The 27,869-nt window shown below is 43.1% G+C and overlaps 1 protein-coding gene and 1 long non-coding RNA gene across 6 annotated transcripts in view; one reads left to right on the forward strand and one right to left on the reverse strand.

Annotated features, from left to right (window-relative positions):
* NPAS2 (neuronal PAS domain protein 2) overlaps positions 1-27,869 on the forward strand; it is a 100,834-nt gene that overhangs the window by 57,271 nt on the left and 15,694 nt on the right. For 3 of the 5 annotated variants that reach the window (XM_027446035.3, XM_027446039.3, XM_027446021.3), the window contains 12 exons: positions 562-653; positions 3,785-3,874; positions 9,984-10,104; positions 11,088-11,201; positions 19,773-19,891; positions 21,151-21,233; positions 21,939-22,045; positions 23,265-23,412; positions 24,013-24,094; positions 24,786-24,927; positions 25,651-25,757; positions 25,933-26,025. In XM_027446035.3, coding sequence (XP_027301836.2) covers positions 562-653; positions 3,785-3,874; positions 9,984-10,104; positions 11,088-11,201; positions 19,773-19,891; positions 21,151-21,233; positions 21,939-22,045; positions 23,265-23,412; positions 24,013-24,094; positions 24,786-24,927; positions 25,651-25,757; positions 25,933-26,025 — 1,298 coding nt within the window. The remainder of the gene's footprint in view (positions 1-561; positions 654-3,784; positions 3,875-9,983; positions 10,105-11,087; positions 11,202-19,772; positions 19,892-21,150; positions 21,234-21,938; positions 22,046-23,264; positions 23,413-24,012; positions 24,095-24,785; positions 24,928-25,650; positions 25,758-25,932; positions 26,026-27,869) is intronic. The other 2 variants (XM_027446028.3, XM_027446034.3) reach the window with 2 other exon arrangements.
* LOC110351630 (uncharacterized) lies at positions 8,655-9,953 on the reverse strand. The gene is made up of 2 exons (XR_002399279.4): positions 9,638-9,953; positions 8,655-9,463 (listed from the first exon to the last, which is right to left on the reverse strand). It is a non-coding gene; the product is annotated as an uncharacterized lncRNA (long non-coding RNA).

Below are 27,869 nucleotides of genomic sequence, written 5' to 3' on the forward strand. Positions count from 1 at the left end.
GCTGGCACCAACATCCAGGTATCGCTTGTGTTTTGGAGAATGGAGAAATTCATTTGCTGTATGGGGTTATGAAGCTCTGGGGTTTCTCTGAAAGAAGTTACCTGCTGCTTCTCATTTGGTACAGTAGCTGCAGGCTGAACTCTAGCTCTCTGGCATCCTAATCTGGAAAAATCAAATTGTAAATACCAATTTGGCATATGACGATCCTTGTCTTAATTTTCATTTTCTGCAAACAGTTTTGATCTTTCCTGCAAACTGTTTTTTGATCTTTTGATCAATCCCTAAATAATGCTGATAGAGGCCAATGGCTAGGTGAATACAAGCTCCCACAGAAGTCAGTTCAAGCTGAGTTGAATAAAAACAGAGGAAAAAGCTCCAGATTTGGGCCCAGCTTAGACAGTCATTATTCTATCACTCTGTATGCAAAACCCATGCTCGAAAACTACAATTTTTGAATATAGAGGAGATTTCTATCTTTTCAGCAATTTACATATAGTCTTGCAAGATACAATTTTCTTTGATTTTTATTTTTTTTTTAAATGAAGTGCTTTATTTGTCTAGAAGTCTCGGCACAGACGGAGATTTCTGAAATTCAGCAGGACTGGAAGCCTTCATTCCTCAGCAATGAAGAATTCACCCAGCTGATGTTGGAGGTGAGCGTGCGTGTAGCTTCACTAATTTTGTCAAGCCATTGTGGAACAAAGCGTGGTTGGCAGTTCCAAGAGGGCAAGCTTCAGTTATCAGTGTTTGACCATCAGGCAAAGCCAGGGGTTGGAGTTGGTGTTTGATGTTGCTTTTCACCCTGGTACCAGCGGTGCCATTGCACCGTGCTGCCGCAGCCTGCAGAGGTGCAGACGGGGCTTCAAGAAATGCAATCCAGAAGAGGGATTCAAAGCACACTTTACATTTTGTTCTTTACAACTAGAGGTGAGGGAAAGGGCAGGCGGCAGTTTTTCCCCTGTTCTCGTAATGCATTATTATTGCCTAATATTTATGCAAGAGTAGCACCTAAAAAGCAGCGGTGTCACGTCCCTTTAGTGCTAGGTGCTGTACAACCAGATAAAAACTGACAGCTCCTGCTGGCTTGATGCGGTTAATACTACCACTGTAATGAATTTCCAGGCCCTTATCAAACACTTTTTATTCTAATAGGGAGCAGGGTTATTTTGCAATGATAGGTTTTAAATTATCTTTAAATTACACCATAGGTGCTTTTAACACTAGCTGTGATTTGAAGGGAGGTGACTCAATGGCGTTTATGCACGTTCGAGATGAAATGCAAATGAGCTGCTAAAATGTGTTTTTCACTCCTGGTAACAGCCAGAACCTTCTTCAACAATGATCATCTCCCATCCAAACCAGGCAGAGGTTGCCGAGCCCCCTCCCTCAGCCATTGCATTTGGTGGTGATGGGACCCCCAGGTTCAGGGTTGAGGGATTGCTCACACTGCACCCACAAGCACTGACTCCCATTTGCTCCCACAGGAACCTGATATACATCACTCCTTCAGTTTGCATTAAAACATCTCCCCCAGAAAGCAAGACACTAGCAGATGTCTTGACTCTTGATTCCATTTGTATCAGCCACACAGTTTTAGAGTAAACCTCTTGCTTTTGGTTTTCTAGCTCATAAGCCACCTTACGACTGTGATTTTCCATGCCCTTCATGATAACATTGGGTATTGGGATGTCCTGTTGAGCCAGCTGCTCATTATTTGCTTCTTCTTTATGCCTTTCCTCTAATCTTATTTTATTAGCGTTTGGACAAGACTGCTTGAAGTTTTTCCTGTTCTGTTATTAAAAATGGGAAGGATTTTTTCAAGCGTTAATTCAAAAGAATCAAAGCATATATAACCACAGTAATAATACAGCAGCTTTCCTGAAAACAGTGTTTAATTCCTTCATGAAAAGGCTGTCATCAGGTCATATAGGAGTGGGTACTAGGATCTGTTTGTCCATCTACAACTGTTGCAGTAGTGAAATCTCTGACGAGAGATCTGACGTCTTGGTGTTGGAAGGACTAGTTGCAAGTAAATAAAAATAAAATCATGTACGCATACATTAACTTGATTTTACCACAAAATTCTGATGTGAGTCACTTTGTATAATTTGCATTGGATATGAAATAAAGACTTGATTTAAGAAAAAAAAAAAAAAAAAAGGAAAAAAAAAAGGAAAAGAAAGAAAGAAAAACCTTCACCATAGTAACATGCACAATCCAGCTGCCTTGTGAAACCACTGCTCTCTTCTATGGGTTAACAGCTATCATGCTTTTCAGAAAACAGCTTGAATATACTATACTAAAGGAAAAAAAAAAAAAAAAAAACATATCCTGTGCACTTAGATTAACAAAATAAAACTAACTATAGCAGCTGGAGGGTTTTCAGAGATGCTAAACACACACTCTTCTGCTGGGGTATAAGTTATTGACCTGCTTTTCAAAGGATTGTAGCACCAGCAGATTCCCATTGACTTAAATAGTTGTGGGTGCTCAGCATTCTCTGGGAAAAGGAACATATGTTTGTGTCTTTATTCAAGGCTTTGTGCTTTCCTTTTTTTATGAAACAATTAGCATTTCTAGTGTTCTCCGAATTCCTTCCCTTATTGAAGTCAGCGGGGGGGCAAGATGCTCTATGGCTCTGCTAGAAGGATCAACTTGGAGCCCTGCTTGGAGGGATGCCTGGATTCACAGGCAGGTTTTGTAACTCCATGCCACCCCAGCCGGGCCATACACCTGTCTTAGGAACAGGTATTTCCTCTGGAGCATACCCAAACCCTCTTCTGCTTCAATCATGCTTGTGGTGCTTGTACTACTCAGCTGTGGCAGTCAACACCAACCCCAGGGCCACCAGAAAGGACACGGGCCTGCTCCACCTGAAGGCATAAGGATCTTCACCTGTGATTCCTTAAGTGCAATGGAAGGTTTTGGTATCATCTCTGAGCACCTAATATTGCCTTTGATTTTTTTTTGGTTTTTTTTTGGGGGGGGTGGGAGAGTGTGATTCTGCTCAGAGTAGGTGAGGTGTAGCTCAAGATCTGGAAATCTACCTAGACTTAACTTTGAACAAGGTTTAGCTCAAATCCTTGTGGCTCAGAATAAAGAAGAAACTAATTTTGAAGTGAAAGCACTGCCGTGCAGAGCGCTGTCACTCACTGCAGTCCTGGGCGTGAGAGCGCTTACCGCAAGGTGGGACCTAAGCAAGGAAGAAGCTCTACAGAAGGGGGAATTTCTCTTTGAATGAGTAATCCAATACCATGACCTTTAAAATAAATCACTCAATTAAAAGGCAGGCTAAGGATTATTTGATCATTTGCATTGCTTTTACTTACATGAAAGCCCGGCCATACACAACGTTACATTAATACAAACTGAGATTTATGGGTTTTGCAGAGAACTACCATTTTGAGATAGGGCTGCATCCTTTCATCGTCCTTTGATATTTACACAGAGCTCAAATGTTCATTTTAATAACTTCCAAGGGATCCAGTCTTAGTCATTTTGCATTATTAAAATGTGTGATTAATTTAAAAACTGAGACATGAAATGTTCCTGTGAGCCCTTTGTTGCTTCAATAGTAGGTTTTACTAGACTACAAAGAACGTTGTAAAAGTTAAATCAGACTGTAAAATCAGAGAATTACTGTTCTGCAACTTGAGATAACATTCCTACAACTCAATAACCACACGGCGCTGAAGTAAAACAGGTTTGATCAACATGCGGCGAGACACGCTGTTTACACCCCTCTTTCCTCCTAAAGCACTCTCCGCTTGTACGTTTTCCTTAGGCATTAGATGGCTTCATCATCGCAGTAACCACAGGTGGGAGCATCATCTACGTGTCTGACAGCATTACTCCTCTTCTAGGGCACTTGCCGGTGAGTAACTACAGCATAAGCTTTCCTACTAAAAACCATGGGATCGGGCCCTGCAGTTTTTAGAAACGGACACGAAAAAAAAAAAAAGTGGGGGCTGGGATGGGAAGGATGTTTTCCTGCAAATCAAGAGAGGGGTTTTTTGTCCCTGCGTTATGCCGGTCGCCGCTGTTGATCAGCTCTGCTCCCTTTCAGTATGATTCATGCACTTCAGGTTTTTGTTGCTATGAGGCACTTGGGTCTGAATGGAAAAAGCTCTGCGGGAATACTCTGGCCAGGGGAGGGACGGGGTGACCTGGCTGATCTTTTTCCATCTCTGATTTCTAAGCTAGTGAGAACGGCACCAGTGCCTCTGGCAGCCTGGCGAGGAGCGTGGTAAGGGCTTTATTCTGCTCCAGGGAGGCAGAGGACAAAACCCCGCTGAATTCAGAGGGGTGGGAGTTAGCTGGTGGCTGCTGCTCATTGAGGCTGCTCCCCCAACTACCTTGGGTTTCCCCAGGTGAGCACACCCTGCTCCCAGGTGATGCTTTGTGCTGGGGTCAGGCACACACAACTGCTTTATCTGTGGGTCTTGCTCTTGGATACGCTCCTGTGTCTGCTGGGCTGGGCTGCAGGAGCAGCACAGAGGGACTGCTCTGGACCCTGCTCCTGTTGCTAAGGCTGCTCTAGGAGAAATGGCACAGTAATTAAGGATTAATGCAAACGCTCATTTTTTAGTAGCTTGGTCTCAAATAAATGCATGCCCAGGAGAAAAAAATAGCTGCCAAATCATTATTGCACCACCCCCATCCCATGTTCTTAGGAAAATTACAATTATTTTTCTCTCGTTTACTTTTTCACCAAATACGTGCTATGTTTTCCACCCAGCCAAATGTATTTCACACACGCTACCTTGCTGTAATACGAACAAAAATTATTTTCTTCTGAGGCGAAAGGAACTTGATGAAAGGCGGCAGCTCCCGGTAAATGCAAGAATATTGCTATGCAACAACAGATTGAACTGAATCTATCTATTTCAGTTTTCTTTAATCCTCAACAGTTGAGAAGCCCAGTGGTTGACTATTTTCTGACATTTGTCTTCACTTCAAAGACAGAGAGAGCCCTGTCCTGCATGCGAATTGCTGTGTTTTCATGTGCTTTCTGATTTCCATGGAGTTTCTTTGGTTTGGCTTGTGTTTTTTTTCATGGTTTGGGTGTTTCATGCTTCCTTCCAAATATCGATCTTAGTGGACATGGTAGATCTGCTCAGGAAATGACTGCTCTTCAGGAGGGTCACTTATTTCAGACCCTGTCCCTAAAACTGCAAGGTTACCTCTGTAACTGCTTCCATCACCTGGCTAAACATGGATGGATTCAGGTCCATAATTCCTGAGTTGAACCATCAAAAACTAGATTGGTTTTCCCTCCCAGAGCCATGCCTCGTGTGGTAATCTTGCCCAGTACCCAGCCCAAAATGATGACAAGGATGAGCAGGATTATCTAGTCATGCTGAAGAAGAACACAGGGACCAGCCTGCAGGCAGAGGCAGGAGTCCCCACAGACCTGCTCAGAGCTGATGGAGCAATAATGGCCAAGCACTGCCCCACCAACTTGTGGAGCACATTGTGCATCCCAGAGACAGCAACTGAGCAAGCAATGATGGCTTCTGCCTGCCCAAGGTGTGCAAATTGCTATGCCCATGGGCAGAGGCCCAACTGAGCGTGCAGTGAGGTGCTCACCAGGCATTTTAATCCTGCGCTGTCCTTTCTATGTGTCTTCTTAAGTTTTAAAACTGATCAGAGTGCTATCTGGAAAATTTTTATCACTTATTTTGTGTACCTCCAGGATCTATTTGGAAGCTAAATTCAGTCACTGCTTGAGAGACAAAATACCAATTCTTTCTCCTCTGTGGCTGCAGGGGAAAAAAAAAAAAAAAAAAAAAAAAAAGAAAGAAAGAAAAAAAAAAAGATACTCTGCAAATCTGCTGCTTTGAGCCCTGAAAGGAAAGCATAACTGGGCAGAGCATGGAGCAGGGCTCTCTGAGGGCCCCTATCAAGAAATCTGATGTATTTTCTTTCATTAAAATCATGAAAGACTCTGGTGCTGAGAACAAATATATCCAATTCTCTTTAATACAGCTTCCCTAAGTTCCATGGAGCATTTTCAAATACCAGCTGCCTCTGTGGTAATTCTAAATAGTCTGTTATTACAAGATTTGGAGGCTACTCCTAGGGTCGGTTGATGTAAAGAGAGGTTTATCTCATGTGGTAAGACTGACTTTAGCTAAAGTAAATGAACTTCTGTAAATCCAGTCACAACTCATAGCATTTAGCAGTCAGATGACATGTTATACCCCCAAAAACAGGCAGATCTCTGGAGGGAGGTCCTCCCTCTTCCCTCTTGCCTGCCTGGCTCAGTGAAACAATTAAACACAGGTGTCAGAGTGGCAACTTCCAACATACAGGAGGAGACAGCTTTCCCATGGGCATTGCCTGTCCATGGACTCAGCCAGAAGGTACTGCATCTGCTCATGGACCAGGACAATGGTGTCCATCTCACCCAGCTTTAGTCCCATAGCTGAGGGACCCCTAATGTTGATCAAGAAGGTGATAGTGCCAAGGCAGGAGTCCTGGCAGGGCTGAACTCCTACCGAGGGCTCTTTCTCCCCGTTGGCTCCCAGGTGAATTTTAGGCAGCTGCTCTGCTATGGTGGGTGCTTTAGTTAATTGTCAAGAGTATCTTATAGTGTACAAGAGTTTTGTACACTGTGCTGCTGTTACATAGGGTAGCAATGGGCATCATTGCAAGATATACAGATTGATATAGCAATACAAGAGGTTAAATCCCAGCACACAAGAGAAGAACTATCTTGATTTTTTGGTTGCTGGGAAAGAATCCTGTCCCATTTGCAGTCTTCCCTGTCCTGTTGTGACCCTGTTACACAGTTACCCTGTGTGTTTTTTTCCTGCAGCAAAATTATTCATCATATTTCCTCCTTGTCCACCTCCAAAAAAAACAGTGGATATCTGATGAAAGAGCCCCATTTTGGAGTATGGCTATTTTGTTCAAAGTACGCAGACATTTAAGCTGTGCATCAAATGATTATAGAGCTTGGGGCAGATTTATTGTGTATTCTTTTTGGAGCTGACCAGCATCCATTTACACAAAGGTGGTGTTTCTTTTCTGCCATAGCTTTCAGGAATAAATTCTCAGAAGTTTCTGTTAGCAGGATCCACAGATTTGAAGGTACAGTGAGGATTCAAAGCTTAGCAGCATAAATATGCATTAATGTAGTTCGTGTAACCACTTTACCCACAGTCACTGTAATTTATCATTTACCTGCTTTGCCTGTCTCACTCGGCAATGCTTTGTGCCTATGTCTGCTGGCGGGGCAAGAGCTGCCCATAGCAGAGGAATTAGATAAAGTTACAAATTTTACCCCTCCAACTGATGCATTTCTGTCCATGGTGATCCAATGTTGTCCACCTCTCCTGTCACCTGTTTGCCATGACACCAGATGGCTGCACTTTGGGTTTGGTGCAGCATTAACTCTGATTAGCTTGCCTGATATTTCCTACAGCCCCAGTGAGACTGTAGAATATTTACTTCCTTCTTTATGTTTGGTGTGTCAATATATTATTGATTGGTATATTGATCCAAGAATATTGTTGTATTCCTGAGCTGTATGAGCCCCAGAAATTGTTTTGTGCACGGCTCTACAGGAGTGCCTAACCTCTGCAGGGATAGAGTTGTGAAAGACATGAAGTAGATCCCACTTTCCTACCCACAAATAATAAGAAGAATAATAATGAGATAAAAAAGTTGGCATTTTCCAACAGAAAAGATGCCAAAAAAAAAAAAATAAATTTTGGACATAGCACATGATGGAGGCAAATAGTATAAATGCCAGGACTTGCAAATTAGTGAAATCGATGAATAGACGGTGCTCCTGGCAGCAGATTGCTCTGATGGGTGGGCGGAATGAAAGCCTCCTGCAACTCCTACTGCACACAGAGTCGCAGGCCCCTATGGATATGATCTTAAACAGAAGAGACACTGCAAAACTTGGTCACAATATGGAGACAAAAGGCAGTGCAGAATCACAGCACCACAGAGGGGCTGAAGCTGTCAGGGCCCTCTGGAGGCCACCAGGCCCCAGCCCTGCCCCAGCAGGGCCACCCAGCGCAGGCTGCCCAGGCCCATCTCCAGGCGGCTTTTGGAGATCCCCAAGGAGGAGACCCCACAGCCTCTCTGGGCAGCCTGTGCCAGGGCTCCTCACCCGCACAGCACAGAAGTGCTCCTGGGGCTCAGGGGGAGCCTCCTGGGGGCCTGGTTGTGCCCAGTGACCCCTGTCCTAGCGCTGGGTACCTCTGAAAGTACAACCTCAGGTGACTGCCAAAGTGATGGTGAACGTGAGGAGCGGTCACAGCTCACACAGGGTGCAGAGGAGGCCCTGCATACAGCCGCGAGCAGGTCCTTCCAGTCCTCCTGCAGCTACTGCTGAGTGGATGGGAGATTAATTAACCCTCATGACACTTGTGTGAAGCTGGTGGATAAGCATCATTATCTCACATTTACAGGTAGAAAAGGATTGGGAAGGAAAAATTACTTTTCTGATACTGTGCCATAAGCCTTGAACTGCACTCAGCACAGCAGTTTCCCTTCAGGTGCTCTTTCTTCATATGTCCACAATTACATGGACAATGTAAAATATTTTGTATGAATATAATGTTGATACATACACGTAAAACTGAGTCACACACAAAGTATCAATTGGATGCAAATTAAGATACGTACAAAAGAAATTAAAATTATTTTCAAGCATTCTTCACAAAGGGGATATTCAAGTAATGAGCATATGTAATAAATCCTTACAGTTGAATAAATTAATATATTATTGCATCAAGGTCAGGGTACAAACTGTCACACTCTGATTTTCCAAGTATACTCACCACATCTCCCCAATCTAAATAGGAAATCCACACAGAACAGCAGGCTTGAGTGGAAAGCAGAGGGAAACCGAAGTGTAATCTTAAGTAAATACATAAATAAATGATGATGATTAATAACTTGCCAGTCTCATACAGAGCTAACACATTTTCAGCATGAACATACAGTCTGAAAGCAGCTGCTCTGATGACACACGAAGCTGTGTCAGTATGCCAGCTCAGCCCGAGGTAGTCTCCAGTGAGATGAATGTGAGTTAATGCCATTAGAGGGTTACTTTATCTCAAAACTTCCTTTCAGATATGCTTTTCTAGCATTAGGTTTGTCACTGTGCTGAATACAGGAAGACTTTTTTCTTGGTAACCCGGTGACAGACTCGTCTTCTCCATCATGGGCTGGTCATGGCCTTTTGCACAGATTGTTCTCCTCCTTCTGTTCCCAAATCTCAGTACCAGCAGCATAGCTCCCTCCTAGATGTTGGAAGCATTTCAGGTTCCTACCGGGTGGCTGTGAGGCAGGAGGCACCTGGGCATTCAGCCCACAGCTGGCCAGAGGCCTCGTACTGATGGCACCATGAACTCCCCATACCAGGCGAATGCCACTGCTAAAAACAATGTCTGGTGCAGGACATCACCTTCTCCCTGCTCCCAACTGGCTGCCCTGCCTCCTAGGATGCAGAAAGGGGAGAGAAAGGGCTGCTGCCCCAGGCTGCAACCAAAGCATCCTGCACCCAAGGGCATCCTGCATCTCCAAGGACATCGTGCTGGCAGGCAGGGTGGAGAGCCAGGCACCCATTTCCCAGCTCACTCCCAAGACCTGACATTGAATTGTACGGACATACCTCATGCACCTGATGGTCTGAGAAACCTTACAGGAGTGCCATGCTAAGAATTAAGTAGGGAACCAGGCCAAGGAAAAGTGGTTCCCTACAGTGGTTCCCTAGACACAGCAGTTCCCTTGTTCTAGACTTTGTCAGGTGGCCCTAATCAGTGGACCTAATTTCATCAACCCTTGTTGGCCAACACAGGCTGTGTATCTGCTCTGCTTCATGCTGCTGGGGCCACACGTAATCTCCCACAAAACCAGTGTCAGCCAAGGGAGGAAGGAGTTGATACGCGATGTGAATGCCGCTGCGCTCTCTGTCATGACATTTCTGTTTTTTCCTCAAGGTCTTTTTTTCTTTGCAGTGTGATGTCTTGGATCAAAATTTGTTAAACTTCCTCCCGGAACAAGAACATTCAGAAATTTATAAGATGTTATCTTCCTGTATGCTTATGACAGATTCTGCCTCATCGGATTACCTAAAAAGTAAGTTTTATTTTATCTTTCCCAGTAAATCAAAAAGCATGGGCAGGATACAACATTCCTCATAGGAGTTTTTTTTTATGTGACATTCAGTACAAAACTTACGTTTGTAGCATTTCAAAAAGATCTTGCCACCTGAAATGACCCTTTGGTACTATTTTTAAATGAAACTCGTTGCATTTATTTTACTAGGCTAAGTCTACTTGCAGTTACGTTAATTATTAAATATTGTATCTTTTGAGACAGCAAAGGAAAATAGGTTATCCAATGGTAACTGGGAATTTGCCTGAGACAAATCACATCTTAATTGATATTTCAGCCCATTAAAGTAAGATGCTGTTCAGAGATATGCTAATGTTGCATACCTTTGTTTTGCACTACAGTTGAAAAGTAGCTGTAAAATTGTTGTGATTCTTTTTCAAATTGAATTTTATTTTTCTTACAAATCCTTTTATTTGCCTCGTCCTTATTCACTCTGGGAGGTAAGATGTAGGAAACCAGAGAACACACAAATATAAGATGTACAGCTGCTTAATCTACTGTATATATAAAACCTGCAGCTGATAGCTAATATGCCAAAGTTAATTTAATAGATATTTTGAGGTAATTAGGCATAGTTTTCCAACATGAGTTGTAGAACAGCTGTGAGTCATGAAAAGCCTAAACAGGGAAAAAAAAAAAAAGCAGTAACTGAAGGATCCAGTTCTCTGCTTCAATACTCCAATGTTATGTCAGCATAACTCCTATGATGAAGACAGTGTAAGAGAACAAACCCATGTAAATTAGCTGTGTGCAGACCTGTGCATAGCCCTGAACAGCCCAGATCCATGCCGGGCACTCTTGCAGAGGTGCTGACCCTGCCATTTAATGTACCTTGGTGCACAGGGCTCTGACTCTGCTTCCAGTTGCATGCCTGGGGTTGGAAGGCACTGTTCATTGTGTTTAGCTTAAATAGTATATTTCTTCTTCTTCTTTTAACAATCCAGCTGACAATGAACTGGAGTTTTATTGTCATCTTCTGAGAGGAAGTTTGAACCCAAAGGAATTTCCAACATATGAATACATAAAATTTGTAGGAAACTTTCGGTCTTACAGCAATGGTAAGCTTTAATGTTGTAAAAATGTTATTTTAGCTATGTAAAATAAACTGTAAGTGTTGTTCCACTGAACGAGACAGGCTTGTAACCTGAAGGGCTATTTCTAATGTTAAGGGGTAAGTTTCACTTCCCATGGATCTAACAGCTGATTTGCAAAAGCTGGACGAGTAGCGGTGAAGGCTGAAATTGTGTTAGCTCCTACTGTCCATGCCCTTTGCTTGCCATCAGATGCCCCAGATGCTGGGTAAGTTCTCAAACACCACCAGGAGGCTTGGACTGTGCTCACTAACACCATGTGTTAAGATGGTACCTATTAGCTAAATAAGAATAGTGCCACCCTATCTACTGGTTTATGACTTCCAGCCTGTGCCAGCGCCGATAATCTACCGGGCCACCACAGCCCCACGCAGCCATTTCACATTCCTCTCCAGCACCACAGTGCCCAATACCCACAACAAAAGGAAAGAAATACACTCAGCACAGCCCTTAATGCAGCACAGTCGTTCTTAGGAAAGCATCTTTCAAGGGACGAGAAGCAGATTTTTACCTCGTGTGTTCCCTAACAAACAGATTGCTCCATGGCTATTAGTGTCAGAGATGAAATATTCTTTTATTGCTTTCCCTTCTCCTGCCTGCCCAAGTTTGCTTTAGTTACTTGCCTGATTGAACTCCGGAGTGGCATTTCAAAAGTTGCTGGTATTGCTCCAAATAGGTCATCCTCAGCAAAAATTCCCCACCGTGCTTTCCAGAAACCGCACACCACACTGTGAAGAAATGTCCCTGTCCCCATTTAACTTTCTGGTCTTGATCCACGCGACTAGAATAGAAACCTACGTGCAGTATGGAGGCATGTATTTCTCGCTTGGTGCCATACGGTTTGAGGCTTTATTTGTATAAAAATGCAACCGCCTGTATGCTTTCTAGTTTGAATGAAGTGAAATGCGGCCGTGTGGCAGACGCACACACCAAGCTGTTCTGTTTTCTAGAGCAGAAACCGGATTTCAGGTGCTGACTCATAAGGATACATTTCTACCAGGGGAATTTCTGATCCATTTTCTTCAAGGATTTTCAGCCTTTTATTTTTGCGTGACCTTAAAATTGCCCTCTTCCCCGTTAGGATTTCACATCCCAGCATTTGAATCAGTGGCTATTTCTCAGAAGAATGATAAAACTTACATTTTCGCTCTGTTGCTCCTGATATCTCCCCTAGTTTAATGCATACAAACTAAGTGGGAACATTGATTTTAGAAGACACCAAATCATTTTCCAAGGACCCCAGCTTATAGCTTTCAAATAAGACGTGTGCTTTCTGCTTCAATTTTTTGCTTTTTCTTCCGTGTGCCACTTTCCTCTAAACCTTCCATTTTGTGTGATCTCTTTCAATTTCTTCCCGGCTTGCTGCAGCCAGACCCTTCGGTCAGTACCTTTGTGCATCCATTGCTCTATTTTTACATTTATATGACATAAATGCCAGTCCCCCAGCCAGCCCCCTGCTGGATGTGAGGCCAGAGCTCCTGAGCCAGGCGGGTGAGAAAGGCAGCAGTGGGAAGGGTGGCAGGGAAGAGATGCATCACTCAGGGCAGTGCTCTTCCTACAGGTTGGCCCCTGCTTCTGCTTTTCAGAGGTGTTTGTGGAGGAAAGAGGCTAAGCCCAAGAGAAGAAAAGAGTTAGCAGATCACACCATGGAGGGAGAAAGACAGAAATTGCAAATTAAGCTTAATTAGCAGGAGATGTTCATTATGGATGTATTCAGGAATGCTTTTCCCTGTAGCTTTTCACAGCAGTGGAAGTGTGAGCATGTTTTTACGCATGGGAGACGAATACAGGATGTTCCTCTCCAAATACAAATCTCTGCCGTTCCCTTTTAGCCACCCGATGCCAAATTCTACCTTTGTTTTCCACGATTTGCTGAGCATTTCCTGAGCTTGCTATCCCTGCGTGTCCCTGCTATGCCAGCGCAGGGTCCCCCACATTAGGCTGTGCCCCCCCGAACACTGACCTATCCCATTCCCATTAACCAAGTGTCGTGGCAGTGACAGTCCTAACGGCAGCCCAAACCTTTCCTTCTCAACCTTCATCAAACATTTTGAAGTCCTGGTAGGTCTGTTTTCGGCCTCTTTTAACAGAAATGTCACTAGCTTCATTCTCCTTCCACGTAACCTTTTACACAACCTCCCCTGAGTTCTCTCTTTCTCCAGCTTGTTTTATTCTTGTTCGCTGCTGGTACAGAAGCAGTGCTTAGGGGAAGAGAGTGATGTGTGCTGGGGTCCCGGTGTCCTTTTCCCTTCCCTCCTACCTCCTCTGTTAATCGCATTGTGACTTATGGCTGAGAGCATCATATAGGGATGGGTTTGAATGGATTAATTTGAAGGACTGGGACTTAGAAAGTCTTAGGGGCTTAGCTGCTCTCCCTAACTTCAGCGGGAGCTGTGGGGCTAATTCCCCCTTCAGCTTTAAAGGCCATTTTGCTGTAACACTGAGAAGCCAATGAGAAATTATTTATTTATTTAATTATTCATTTAACTAAAGCAGGACAAATACCTGATATCTACGATGGTGACTTGTCACCAGGATTGCTGTCAGGGATCTCACGTGGCCTACACTGAGCCTGTGCTGCTCCCCCAGTGGAGCAGTCGCTGGCAGCCTTCCCCCATCTCAGAAGGGAGATGGTCCAGGGCAGGGAGATGCATGTGCAACCCCCAGAAATTGCCAGAAAAGCTCGCATTGCTCACAGCATGTGTTCAGTCTTTCAGAAGATCACTGTCCCTAGAGCTCCTGGGCTCAGCTATAGCTGGAGGCGAGAGGAGCTGCACCGGCCCCGAACCTGGGTTAGCAGCAGCATCCGTGCCGGGGCTGGTCCTGAGGATGGTGCAGTGCTCTGTGACTCCTGCTGCAAGTAATTTCTGCAGCTGTATCTCCACCAGGGATGTGACACGAGCTGCCTGCACACGAGTGAACCACCCTCGAATTATCTGTGCCCAGGCAAGAGGGGCCGACCAGCGAAGCAGCAGTGCAAGCTGTGCGGAGTGACTGCATGAGTCACTGGCTGTGCTAAATCAAATACAAGAGATTTGATTTTCCATTTGGGAGGATTATATAATCATCATTAATTAAGCTTCAATGAGAAAAGCAGGACTGTAACCTGACAAGAAGACTCGGTAGTCCCGGGAGAGGAAGGGAGATGGTCTCCAGGCCACTCAGAAGGAGGGTACAGTTCCCTCTCTGTTTTGATGAGAAATGCCTAGTTGCTCACCAAGCAAAAGATTGTTTTATTATTATTATTATTTGTTTGTTTCAAATAAGAACACCTTTCGATATTTTTATATATTTCAGGATCTAAGTGCCTTAATAACAGAATTACAGAATTGTTGATGTTGGAGGGGACCCTCTGGAGGTCATCTTTCCAACCCCTTGCTCAAACAGGGCCACCTTCAGCTGGTTGCTCAGCACCATGTCCATTCCAGTACCATCTCCATTCAATTAATTGAAGCCTTTTCTGTAGTCCCAAATTTAACAAGGGAGCTGAATGCATTCAAATACCTGAAGGAACCAAGTGCCACCACTGCACCTGTTGACCAGTGGTGTGGGATGTGGGGCAGACGCATGTCAGCATCACCAGTGAATACCAGAGTGGTTCCCAGCCAGTTTCAGCTGAGGGAGGAGGAACACAGTAAATGTAATCCTCCAAATACTTGAAGGAAATGTTTATCTCCCAGGATGAAATGCCAAATTAAGTGAGAATAAATTATTTTACAAAGCTGCTTAATAGCTCACTCTGATAAGAAAAGATAAGATGGGCTGGATTTATCCTTCCTGTAAAAATTGTTCGCACACTTGTAAACAGATCTCTCGCATTATATAACCAAATATAGGCTTTGGTATCATACTCCTGAGGTGATATACTTGTTTAAACACTCCTGAAAGGGACTAAGTCCTGCCTTTCAAAGTGTTCACCAAAAGAGAAAAGGAACAGCAGCATCTTTAAAGGGGCAGATTTGTCCTTTTATCCAAAATGCCTGAGGTTTTCCTCTTAAGGGAGGAGATAACTGTTATGTGAAAAGAGTTCACGATCAAGTAATATAAATATAATTAAATATTATAGTGGAATTTAAAACTGTGTGTCTTTGTTCCCAATTATGTGGAAACTTGGGAAGTATCTAGTTACTGGATGCTAATAATAGCAGATAAATCTACTGTTAGCTGATGTGTCTCTTAAGATAAGAATAACCATCAAGGAAATTATTACACTGAGGAGAAAAAAAATATTCACTCCCAGAACAATTAACTTAGTCTGAATTCTCTTTTAAAGGAAATAAACAGATTTATGCAGAAGATCCATTGATCTTGAATCTCTGCAAGCATATGCAGAAACATCTGATAACAAGAATATCTCAATCTGAAATGAGTGTTTTGATCAGAACTGACAGCCATGTATTATTATTTACTATTAACAATATAGCAGAATCTGCTGCTAGCAACCTACACCACTTATGCCAGGCTCTCTATGGGCCACCACAGCACCAAGCCAAAAGGCACCACTCCTGTCCTGAAGGGTCTGCATGGGGTTCATATCCATGTAGGACGGCAGGAGGAGCAGGAGGAGGAAAGAGGAGAGAGCACTTCCAGATCGGCAAGTGATGTACGGACACCATCCGTGTTACTCATCCACAGCTATTGAGTGCAGTCTTGCTTGCCATTAGCACTTTAGAGCTTTCCATTACATATATTAATCACTGAATCTTCTGTTTTTCTGTGGTCTGAGTTTATTTATATGAAACAGTCTTGGTTTTATTCTGGTCTGTTTTGAAATAGCAATTCAGTTTGTTTGTCAGTCACTAAGGCTAGTTCTTTAAACATTAACATTTACTGGCAAAAGAGGAAGGAGGGACTTCTTCTCTCAAATCGCATAAAGGAGAGGCTTGCTTTTACAGGAGGACTATGTTTTAAACTTCCTAAGTTAAAATAAGATGACCAAACAACTGACTACTGTACTATTATTAACTGAATACTGTCGTCTGTTTTTTGTTGTATTTTTTTATTTGTTTGTTTTTAAACACATTTTCATTCATTTCATGTGGTACGATTTGTATCCCTAAGGACAAAAATCCTTTTGTATAAGGTGTCTAAGAGCTTGGTTCTCTATATATTACTTATTTTTAACGTCTTGTCCTTAATATACCTGGTCCTTTTATTTTTAAACCCCGCTGTATAGGCAAATCAGTTTCTTCTATCTTGTTACATTTTTGCAGGTAATTTAATATCTCCTCTGCAAAAGAATCATGTTGTAACTCTAGGAGCAACAGATCTGATAAGTAACCATGAACACTATTAAAACTCATGCTGAGGAGCATGATCAGCTAACTGATATATATGAGACAACCATTTCACCTTTGACTCTGTATTTAGCTTTCTCAGACAACCTTATAGTTCCCTACTCAGGATGTGTTATCTAGATCATTTAATTGTGAAACACACATGGCCTCCTTCACCTGACCCCACTGGTTATAGCTAGCTCAACATTTTCATCAGACACCTTCTGACAAAAGCACTCCAAGACCTATATTTGACTTACAAAGGTAAATATCATCATAGCCTTAGACTTCATCCTATATTTTGCATTTGACTGTTTTTCTGTTGTGCTCTCAGAAAATTCACTGCTGATCTTTTAACTTAAAGATGTTGTGTGTATTTTTTCTTTCAAAGGGACTTCAAGAATCATATAGCATGATTTTTCAGAAGGCACATTTAAAGGATTATGCCAGGATACATATATTTAATTCATGTGCTGATCTCTTTTTTTAACTGCACTTTAAAGGTATCAACAAAAAAATTTGGAATTTGTTGACCAACTGCAAGAAAAGAGCAAAACAGGCTGTGAAGATAGACCTGTGGAAAGAACAGATACAAACAAAATAAGTCAGGCAGCAAAAGTAATTCAGAAACAAATCACATGCTTTTGTTTCTTTCTGTTATTGTAGTTGTTATTTTCAGATCGAGATATGTATTTCAGGGTAGTGGTTTCCTGCCTGCATTATGAATGCTTTTAATCCTTTAGACTTTGTCAAAGGCAATCAGATATGGAGATGGCACAGTATCAGTTAGAAGACTGGATGACTTTCAGCCAGGCCAGCTCTATCTTGTCTCTGCAGGCTTCTTCTCTCACTGCCTCTGAGTTTGACACTCTCAGAGATGAAATCCCAAATACCTTACACATCTATACTATATGACAATTATTACCCTTTAAATATTGCATTTACCTCTTGGAAATATAATCCTATTTTCTAAACACCGTGTTCAGTGATGTATTTGGGAATACACTGTCTCATAATCATGTCCATTTACATCAGACAGCTCACATCAAAAAAGCCATCTGCTCTCTTTGGTGCAATTCACTCTCCATTCAGCATTTCTTCTGGAACTAGTGTCATTTGCAAGCCCATGGGTTCACTAAGTAGGTTAACTTGTCATACCTGTACTTTGGAGGCTGAATGTGCTTACCTTATTTCTATTTCTCATGTTATGGAGTGCATTAAACACAGCACAGCCAGCTGGTCAAAAGTGGTGAGCAGTTCTGGGCTCCACAATATAAAAGGATGCTAAGGTACTTGAAAGTGGAGAGCAGCAAAGCGGGTAAAAGATCTACAAGGCACGTACTGTGAGGAGAGGCTGAGGACACCTGGGTTGTCCAGCCTGGAGAAGAGGAGGCCGAGAGGTGACCTCAGTGCTCTCTGCAGCAGATGTCCTTAATGTGGGTTTATAGTCACACCATTACTTTTTAAACAGGTCTGACTGTAGAAATTAACAGACTTGCAGGAAGTAATCGTATCAGAGCAAAAATAATAACCCTTTACTCAGACTTCTCCCGTTTCCTGTAGCTTCTTTCTTCTTTTTTTCCACCTCTGGTATTAATAATCCCATAGAAGCCCTTTTATGTGCACATAACCCCAGGATCAGAACCGGAATACATATTCCTAGGAAGTCCCCAGAGCAAGTGAGCTTTGCTGGTGAAAGGAGTTGAATTTTGCCCATATTTTTTATCTTAATATCCAGTCAGCCATGCCCTCAAGACTCAACTGCAAGAGAGGGCTATAATCTCTGTGGATGTTCATGCCTGTGCTGCCTTCTCAGATGAGAAATCTTTCTGCCCCTTCTTGGCGCAAAGTATTGTGCATACAGTGGTCTGAGCCAGTTAATCACGGTCGTGAATTCTCCTCAGAGCGTTTCCTTTTCTGTCTCATACCCTGTTATCCTTGGTATCAGCTAGGTATTGTTATGCCAAGGTTTTCAATAGGTTTCTGGCTTCCAAAAGCACATGGGAATAGGTAAGTTGAGACTTCTTCAATCTCTACAATTTATGCCAGTGAACTAAAGCCCAGTGCAGAAGCACCCCGGAATAAAATTTGCGAGCAAATCTTCCCCAGACAGATACAAAACTTTTCATTTTCACAAGAACTGATATGCTGATCCTTGCTTTGCTCTATGGAGGAGAAACAAATTGTAGAAAACTTCACAAAATTGATTATAGGGGCCTAATGGTAAGGAAAGATATTTCCATGGTAGCATTAATCACCATTAGTATTAGAAGATCTACTACTAGTGACCTCTGGTTACTGGAGGGGACCCTCTCTGCCTCCAAGGGAGACAGCCAGCTGGGCAAGTCCAGTTCCTACTGCAGCTTAACACAGTTTTCTTTCAGTCCTGTGTGAGTGGGATTATCATCTCTAAACAGCTCAGGTTTGGATGAATAATTTGCATTATGTCATTTGAACGTGGGATTATGGACAAGCTCAAGGCAACACGTTCCTTTGGCAACACATCTTTATGGCAGGACGTGCTAGCAGGCCCTCAAAGGGACACGAGAGCCAAGCGATTACAAAAGATGGATAAAAACCATACGTAAAACTGCAGCCACGCTGCACCCAGTCTTTCCTTCTGGCTAGCATTTCAGGAGCCAGCAGGCCATGTGCAGACCCATGAGAGATGGCAGCTAGTGCCATACACTGGATGCTCTTTGCTCTTCTTCAGCAGAAGCAGAAATCAGGCACACTGGGGACGCTTCTTAAACATAGACCAGGAGCACACGCTTCGGCAGCTACAAATCTCAGGCAGGCTCTGCTAGCTCGATGAAGCCTTGCTGGCTTTGGTCCTCAGTGTTTTGCCACTGATGGCTTGAAGAACTGCCTCCAGCCTCTTCCCTTGCCAATCTTTTTTCACTGCCTCACGGGAGGAACACGCTAGGCATGCCGCAGCATATATTTGTATTGTGAGTGGTGAAAAAGAGCAAGTGGATGCGTGGGGTTTCTTTCCAGAAAGCTGGTTTATGCTCTGTAATAAGGTTTGGCCTTATTTTTATCAGGATTAACCTCTAAGATTTGTACATGGAGTTAAGCTCCGATGCCTTTCTGCCTAACATGACTGACTTGGATTTAAATATATGCATATCAGCTTTAAAAGCTTCTAGAGCACTTTATGTGAATAAAATTAGTATTAGGACGTTTCAAGTGTGCAAAAGATGCAGGGAGAGCAAATCTCATATGAGGCATGACTCCGGGTCCTGCTTTTTCCCTGCCTTAGTGCCTAACTCCACCTGCAATGGCTTCGATGATGCTGTCCCGAGGGCTTACCGAACATCACCAGGAAAGCAGATCTGCTTTGTCGCTACCGTTCGTTTGGCAACGCCTCAGTTTTTAAAGGTAAGAGCATGTCCCAGGTCCCGTTCATTCCAGAAGTTCTCGAAACACTTTCAGAGTGGGTGACGCTCAAAAATCTTAATTTAGCTAATTGAATGGATTACAGATATCACATTTCATGCACAGAAATCCAGTGAAGAGGATTAGCAGGGTGAGTCGGGATCTGCACAAGTGGTGTCACTCCTGCTCCCCTTGCACGGGAAACCCAAACCCTGGTTGCATGAGGAACAGCGCTGTCACTTTGCAGATAGGCTGTGCATCTTCTGCTCCTGGGATGGGACAGGGCACAGATGGCTACCCATGCTTTCATTTGTGCCCTGCTTCTAGTTTTCCTTCTCCCACACCTGTTAGTAAAATAGTTGCTTCTGGGAAAAAAAAAAAAAAGAAAGAAAAAAAAAAAAAAAAAAAAGGATAGACGACGTAACCTTGTGCCTGACACTGTGGTTCCCTAATGAACAAATGCGAGCTACTGCATCAGGTGTCCCATCCCCAGGGGTGAAGAGATTAAAAAAGCACAGCTGAGACACAGGCTGGATGAAATCACTGCCCTTTGGCCTGGCTCCATTACTGCACGGGGCCCTTGTGGGGCACTTCTGACTGATTCATGGCCCCAACAGGCAAGCAGGTCCCTTCTGAGGTGTGTGAGGACACCTCCATTAATCTTAACCATAGTAGTCACGCTAGAAGCAGAGGCTGGAGTTACGGTTCTCTGGGAACACGGGAAGCAAATTCCCCCACATGGGTAACTAGCATCTCAAAGCAAACACAACAAGCGAGCCACTGCGAGGGAGACAGCAGCTGCTGAACCACCAGGGGAAGGTTTTAGCTGCCAGGAAATCCTAAACACAGATCTCTCCAGTTCACCTGGATGAGTCACGTAATGCCTGGTCTCGGCTTTGTCCTCTCAAATGAAGGCAGAAATATGTATCTGACTGGCTGAGCATGGCAGAATCAGCATTTTGGTTTCACATAACAATGCTTGCACATTGCACCCGAGCAACTACTGACTTGTAGAGTATATTTTTGGCATCAGCATGGATTTAGGTGTAAACTAGAGAAGGAGAAAGAGGAATTTAAGGTACGCATGAAGGGACCAGTGACACGGGAACAGATGCAATAGATTGCTCTTTGTAATTAGCAGGAAATGTATTAATCCTCCCTTTTATCTCCTTATCTACTGTGTATTTATAACAAATGCAAGCTAGTTGAAGCAGAGAGGTGAAGCTACACCTCTCAGTAAGTTGGTTTTCTTCACCATACAGGAGATGTGCATCGTGGAAGAACCTTTAGAGGAATTCACGTCAAGACACAGTCTGGAATGGAAATTTTTATTCCTGGATCACAGGTCGGTGACAAGAAAAGCACTCTTGATTGTGTTTTGTGCTTGTTTACTGCTATTTTCATAAGTGCAATTCTCTCAAATGGTGTTATGTTTCACATCTAAATCACATGAACAGGAGAACTACCACTAAAATTTCTACAAAAGCTGATGTTTACTATTCTACCTTGCATTTATTTTTATCTGTCTTCTAAAAGAAAGCTATCCTGCTTCTCAGGCAGAATTTGTGATTACCTTGTTCTTGTTTGTTTTAAAAAATATCAATGGACTGAAGCCTGTCCCACAGCAAAAACATCTCATTATTATACAGCTGTGAAAATTGTTCTTTCAAAATCCAGCCCATGACTACGCGTGCAGTTCCCACTGAGTTACAACTCCTTTGCCGCAGGTTTTCACGTGAAGGCCCCTTAGAAACAGAGCTGCTTTCCACCAGCACCTTTTCCTTGAAAAGAAAGGCTTATCACAGGTTTTGTGGTGGGAGGAAGGTGTCTGCAGGCACTGCTGTGCTGGTATGGGTCCCAGATGCAAGACAAACCCCTGCTGGGCATCCCAGGCACTATGGGGCAAAGTCAGGATCCCATCCCCTGGCAGCTGGGACTACATGCCTATGAGTGAGAGTAGATTTGGGCTTTTAGCATATCCATGTCAACACACAGAGATGCTGTTTGTTTCCTGGTTGTATGAATTCCCTTATCTTGTGCCTAAATGCAGAGCACCGCCGATTATAGGATACTTGCCTTTTGAAGTGCTGGGTACTTCTGGCTATGACTATTACCATATAGATGACCTAGAGCTGCTCGCAAGGTGCCACGAACACTGTAAGTATTGCAGAACCCACATTTCCTTTAATTAACCAAGATACCTCCTTTCAGTAAAATGTAGTTTCTGTTAAAATAGGTGTAAACTCAGAAGGTGAGGTTCCAACCCTTGCCTCACAGCCATATGCCTCAGTGTAATTATAACAGATCGGGTGCATCGTAGCTGCTCAGCGTCTGGGCCATATTCCTCTAGCTCTGAAATGAGCACTTTCACCTCCCCTATTCCCAGAAGTAGCCAGTGAGACTCATTGAATGGGTAAAATATGCCAGATTTGACCCCTGCTCTATTAGTGAAGAATATACAGGAACAGATCAAGCAATTTCTGAGGAGATTGTGTTTTGTAAAATTCTTGCAGATTATTTACTGTAATGTTGCTCACCAAGTATTTGGCATTGACATTACCTGTGATTATTTAAAGATAGACTATTAAGATTTAATTGGAAAGCTCTCTCACTAAGTAAAGAAAATGAGGCAATCCTTTTTAAATATTTACTTATAGACTTGACTGGAACGTCTCAGTCTTACTGCCTCTGGGTGGCCTGAAAATATCTGGCCAAAATTAGTTTTTTATATGTTGACATTAAAATATAGAAAGGCTAAATACGTGCATCTTTGAGATCCCCTTGAAATTGCTGGAACAAAAAGCAGACATTAGCTTTGTCCTTGAATTTTTGAAACTTATACCACAGTTTACTGTACTTCAGGTTCCTGTCAGTCTGGGAATTTTCTTTCAGTTTCAAACGATTTTTGTGTTTGCACAATGTTATCTCGTATACTCACTTCATTCTGCAGTCACTAAAATCCATCCATACAGAATACTCATCTTTTCAAGTATTTTTATCCTGTACTTTTCTGCTATAGATCTTCAGATGATCACTCTTAGAAATTAATCCCAGATGCCTCATTAAGCAGTATGTGAGCAGCACATAAACCAAGGAAAGATTTATGTTTAAGTTGTAGCAGACATTAATGCAATTGTGTCTAGCGTTAAAGTTAATTGTACTGTTAAAGAATGTACTGTTCGAGCTGTCAGAGGAAGGCACGTACGGATCGTTATGATCATCTCTATCCACAGGCCCACACACTCAAAGGGTACTTGGGCTCTGATCTCCCTTGGGAACCAGTGGGGCCGTGGACACCTTTGTAACACTGTTCATATTTCATGTCCTCCTCACGCTGATAACCGTGTGACCAGCTGTGTGTACTCTGTCCTGACAGTGATGCAGTTTGGCAAGGGGAAGTCGTGTTGCTATCGGTTTCTGACCAAAGGACAGCAGTGGATCTGGCTCCAGACCCATTACTACATCACGTACCACCAGTGGAACTCCAAGCCAGAGTTCATTGTGTGCACACACATGGTGGTAAGGTATGGAAACTGCCGCCAGCCAGCAGGGATGTGAAGGACAGTAAGACAAAGGCATCCTCACGACTGCAAACGTTTCCTCTTAGAAACATGATGTGTCTTTTATGCTACAAAAATGAAGCCTGAGCTCTTTGAAGGAAATCTGTGCATTGTAGAAAAACACTCGGACTAAACCTTGCTCTATGCTATGCTTCATTTATTGACCACGAGTTTAGGGGCAGAGTAACTATTGCATTTTTTCCATCTTGTGCAAAAATAGGGAATAGACAGCTGCCTCTACTATTCTGCTCCTTAAATCCTTGTTTTTTGTTTTTGGTGTGTTTAGTTTTGTTTCAGTGAAGTTGCAGAGTAGTTTTAGGATGTGAACTTGACATCTACTCTTTAATACAGTTCTTGATTTCAAAACGATAGGTAGAGAAAGGAATGAAAATTAAAACGTAGTCTCTCAAATGTTGTGCAGTTGCATCTGACGTGATTTTTTTAAGCTGCTCATTTAACCTGTAAAATTTCACAATAATTTGTTCCTCTATTTGCTTGAAGCACATTTTGTGATGGATGTATAACACCACCATGCTGATACATAGAATTATATTTTACATTCAGTTACGCAGATGTTCGGGTAGAGCGGAGACAGGAGATGGGCTTGGAAGAAGTGTCCTCAGAGGTCGTGTCCTCAGCACTAAAGGTACGATGAAACCAAGTCTTTTTTTCCTCATAAATACATGTAGTTATTGCAACTATTTCCTATGTTAACATCACTGAAAATTTCAGCTGTCTTTCTGAGTGGGTTTCCTAACAAGTTCAGAATTCATTGCTCACTTGAATAATTTTGAAGTAAATTGGATAAGTTCATGAAAGGATAAACCTGGAGATCACAGACAGCCACAAATTAAGTGGAGCATGGGCAGGGGCAATGAGAGATATGTTCATGTTTCCTTGGCAAAGAACTACAGTTCTGAGATCCATCTGGACATGTTCTGACAATCCTTCTTGGCTACATCGAGGAGATCTGCTGAGGGAAGAAAGAGAAGCTCCACACAGCTGAGTGTCTCACAGAGGGTGCAGTTGCTGTCAAGTCCAACTCTATGCAAAACACACATTCAGAAAAACATCTGACTGTGCAAAAGGACTATGGCAGTAGCTTCCTATTTATTTCCACCTCAGTGAAAGTTCACTGGAAAGAGGATTAATTAGATGCTGTTTGGAAGGGACATCAACACTTGTGCCCAAGTCTTGTGCTGGCCTACCTGGGATTAGTTCTGCTCAAGTAATTTTAGGCCAGCCAAAGGACTGGGTCTGCAAGTATTACTAGATGCATTTCAAAATGTTTTTACCCTGACAGATGCAATAGCTATTCTCTTTTTGGTTTGTTTTAGGACAGTGGCTCCAGCTTGGATCCTGAACAGCACTTTAATGCACTCGATATTGGTGCCTCAATCCTCAGTGCTAGCCGGACACCCTCGGTGTCATCCAGGAGCTCACCAAAATCTTCCCACACACCCAAGTCAGACCCAGCGTGTGAGTGGCATTTCTGGGTTACTGTGTTATTTGGCATTTTGCCAAGTTACAGAATGTGTGTCTATATACCACAGCTGCAAATTAACATGAGGTACTGATATGTGTTTGTCAGTGACAATGAAGTGCATCATCTGCAATGGTAACGTACGAGATGCAAGGTTCTAGTTCGACCATCCATACACTGGAAAATGGGTAGCAGAACTAGCCATGAGACCTGCTACTTAGATCTGTTATAAAAATAAAGACTTTTATATTCAGATGTGAGGGTGTCAGTATGAGCAATGAGAGGCTCCTCCTGACTAACCTGAATAAAATAGCAGCCTAAGGGTGGTAACTCTTCTGGCCAAGATTAAAGATGCTTCAGCCATGACTTGGGCACACCTTATGCACTCTTTCTGCTCCCTGATCTGGAAGAAAAGCCAATGAGCTAACCAAAATTTACAGTTATTTGCTCCATAAAAGGGAGTTCCAGCTGCTCTAGAACAGCTCTTGGGTCCTTTTGCTCTGCTCATTGGAATCATGATCTATCACTTTGACTTTTATCTTTGCCCAGACCCTCCTTATGAGTTTAATTTTACTCCCATTGAAGCCAAGAAGAACAGCCTCGACTCCAGCTGGAATTCAGCCAGGCCGTAATCATTTCTAGCCAGGTCTCACTGCAATCCTGACTTCCAAAGGTGATGATTTGCAGTTTGTGAGAACTCACCCACACTTTTTTTGCAGCTACGCCAACAAAGCTGACTGCAGAGGCTAGCACCCCCTTGCAAAGGACACCCAGCACGCAGCAGGACTTATCTGCACACAGACTCAGCCAACCTACTGCCCTGCAGGTAACTCCCGAGAGCCACAGGAATAGGCAGAAGGTATAAGGCATATGCCACGTAAGCAATTTGGCAAATCAAAGTGACTTGCACAAAAGCCATGGCATTAGAAGAAACCTAGATTTTAAAGGAGCCAAACTTACAAATAAAGTTTTGTTTTGTTTTCTATTTGTTTTTAACCTAGGCTTCTTTGCCTTCTCAGCCTTCATGTGAGCTTCTTCCACAGCAGTTGCTGCCTCAAGCAACTTTGCCAAGTCAGCCTGCACCACTGGCACAGGTTAGTTGGGGCTCCAGAAGTGGAACAGATCACTTGCCTCTCTCCTGGTGTTTTCTCCCTTCATCTAGTAAATTAATTAATTATGAAAGGCCAGGTCTTTGGGGGCTTTTAGGTTATTTCTTTAGTAGATATAATCCCCAAATCCACCAGCTCTCAAACCCTTTAAATGTTCTAGGAAAGTAGTCTGAATTGTACACTTGTTTGCTTAAATATTTTTCTGCATACAGACATTCACAGCAGAAGCCCAGGTGCGAGTAGGTTCCAAGTGCACACACACATCTACTTCACAGGAGGACAGAAAACAGAGATGGAAAATCAGTTTTCAACTCTGCTTCTAAAGAATCAGGTCCCTTCAAAATCAAGGCTACAATGAGAATTGAAAGCAAAAACTAACAAAGACACTCCTAAAACACCCGTTTGGCTTTGCTGAAGCAAAACTAGCCAGCAGTAAAAGGCACACAAGTTCCACAACACCTATTTTGTGGGTGTGCTAGCAACAGCGAGGATGTCGCTGGAGACAAAATCCTCCACTGAAATCTGTGAACCCACATTTCAAGTGTGGGTGATGGCCCAAAAAGCCAGTTTCATTTGCAGTGGATTTTGAAGGAGTAAATTTGAGTACTGTGTTCTCATCTCATTGTTTCTGCCCTGTGGTCATGTTGTGATGAATATCTATCTCATCATCCTCTGATTTTAGAAATGACAGAGTCCTGGACCTAAGCTGCTTCTATCTCTTGTACACTGTACTCCCTCGCAAGATCTCAGAGTTTCTTCCCGTAGCATAGAAAACTTAAAAGTCCTGAGGATCTCTGCTTTTAAATAACAAATTCTCATTTATCTTTTGTGTTTAATATTCTTTTCACGACTCCACGCTGGCATGCAGTGAAGAAACAGCATATCAATTATCTGCTCTGAGCAGTCATTTTCTTTTACAGATATTCCTCTCCTTTATTCATTAATGCATTTCCAAACATCAATTAGTTTATTTATTATAAACCTGGGCATGTTCTGCTTGACTCTCTCCTACATCCCTCCCTTCTCTATCAAAGCTCTTTCTGGAAAGATGCTTTCCAGTTGTTTACCAAAAACCCCGCCGCCTCACCCCTTCCCAATAAAACACTCTTGCTGATGCTCCAGCTCCGTTTCTTCCCCGTGCTGTTCAGTTGCATGGCCAACCCCCCAGCAACCCTCTTCTTGACCAACAGCAAAGCTCAGTCACTCAGCAGTGACCTGAAGAAGCCCAAGCTGTAGATCCCCTTCTTGTGAAGCAGGAAAACAGCACCACAAACCCACATCCCACAGCCCCGTGGGAATGCCACACAGGCACAAGAGGAGCCACAGAAGCTGCTGCCCGGTGGCTTTTTGCTCCTCACCCTCAGGTGAAGGTCTCACCAGACACACGGATGCCAGAGCCTGTGGACATTTAGGGCCCCTGATAGCACACTGATGAGAGTCCCTGTGGCAAACATCCCACCCTGAGGGAGCAGCATCTGCAGTGAGCAGCCAGCACTCACCTGCGGCTCCATCTTCTTGAACTTTGGTTTTGTTTCAAGCAAACGCTGCACAGGCTTTGTCTCCGCCAAAGTACAGCTTTAGACCCCGACCCGTCTATCTGAACAAACCCTAAAGCACAGTCCTAGGTGCTGCCTGAATGTAAATGGTTTACTTTAAACCGAGTGCTCCCCATTAGAATATTTGTTTGTTTGTCTGCCTCGTTGTACTAAATTAAAATCCCCTACAACACAGCGGATGTTGATGACTGAATAATAAGCAGCACTAATAATTCTGTTTGGGATTGCGCAGGTGTTATTCGGAAGACAACAGCCACGAACAAGTTGTTCAGT

The sequence above is a fragment of the Anas platyrhynchos genome, chromosome 1, assembly GCF_047663525.1.
Source record: "Anas platyrhynchos isolate ZD024472 breed Pekin duck chromosome 1, IASCAAS_PekinDuck_T2T, whole genome shotgun sequence".
In the NCBI taxonomy this organism is placed as follows: Eukaryota; Metazoa; Chordata; class Aves; order Anseriformes; family Anatidae; genus Anas; species Anas platyrhynchos.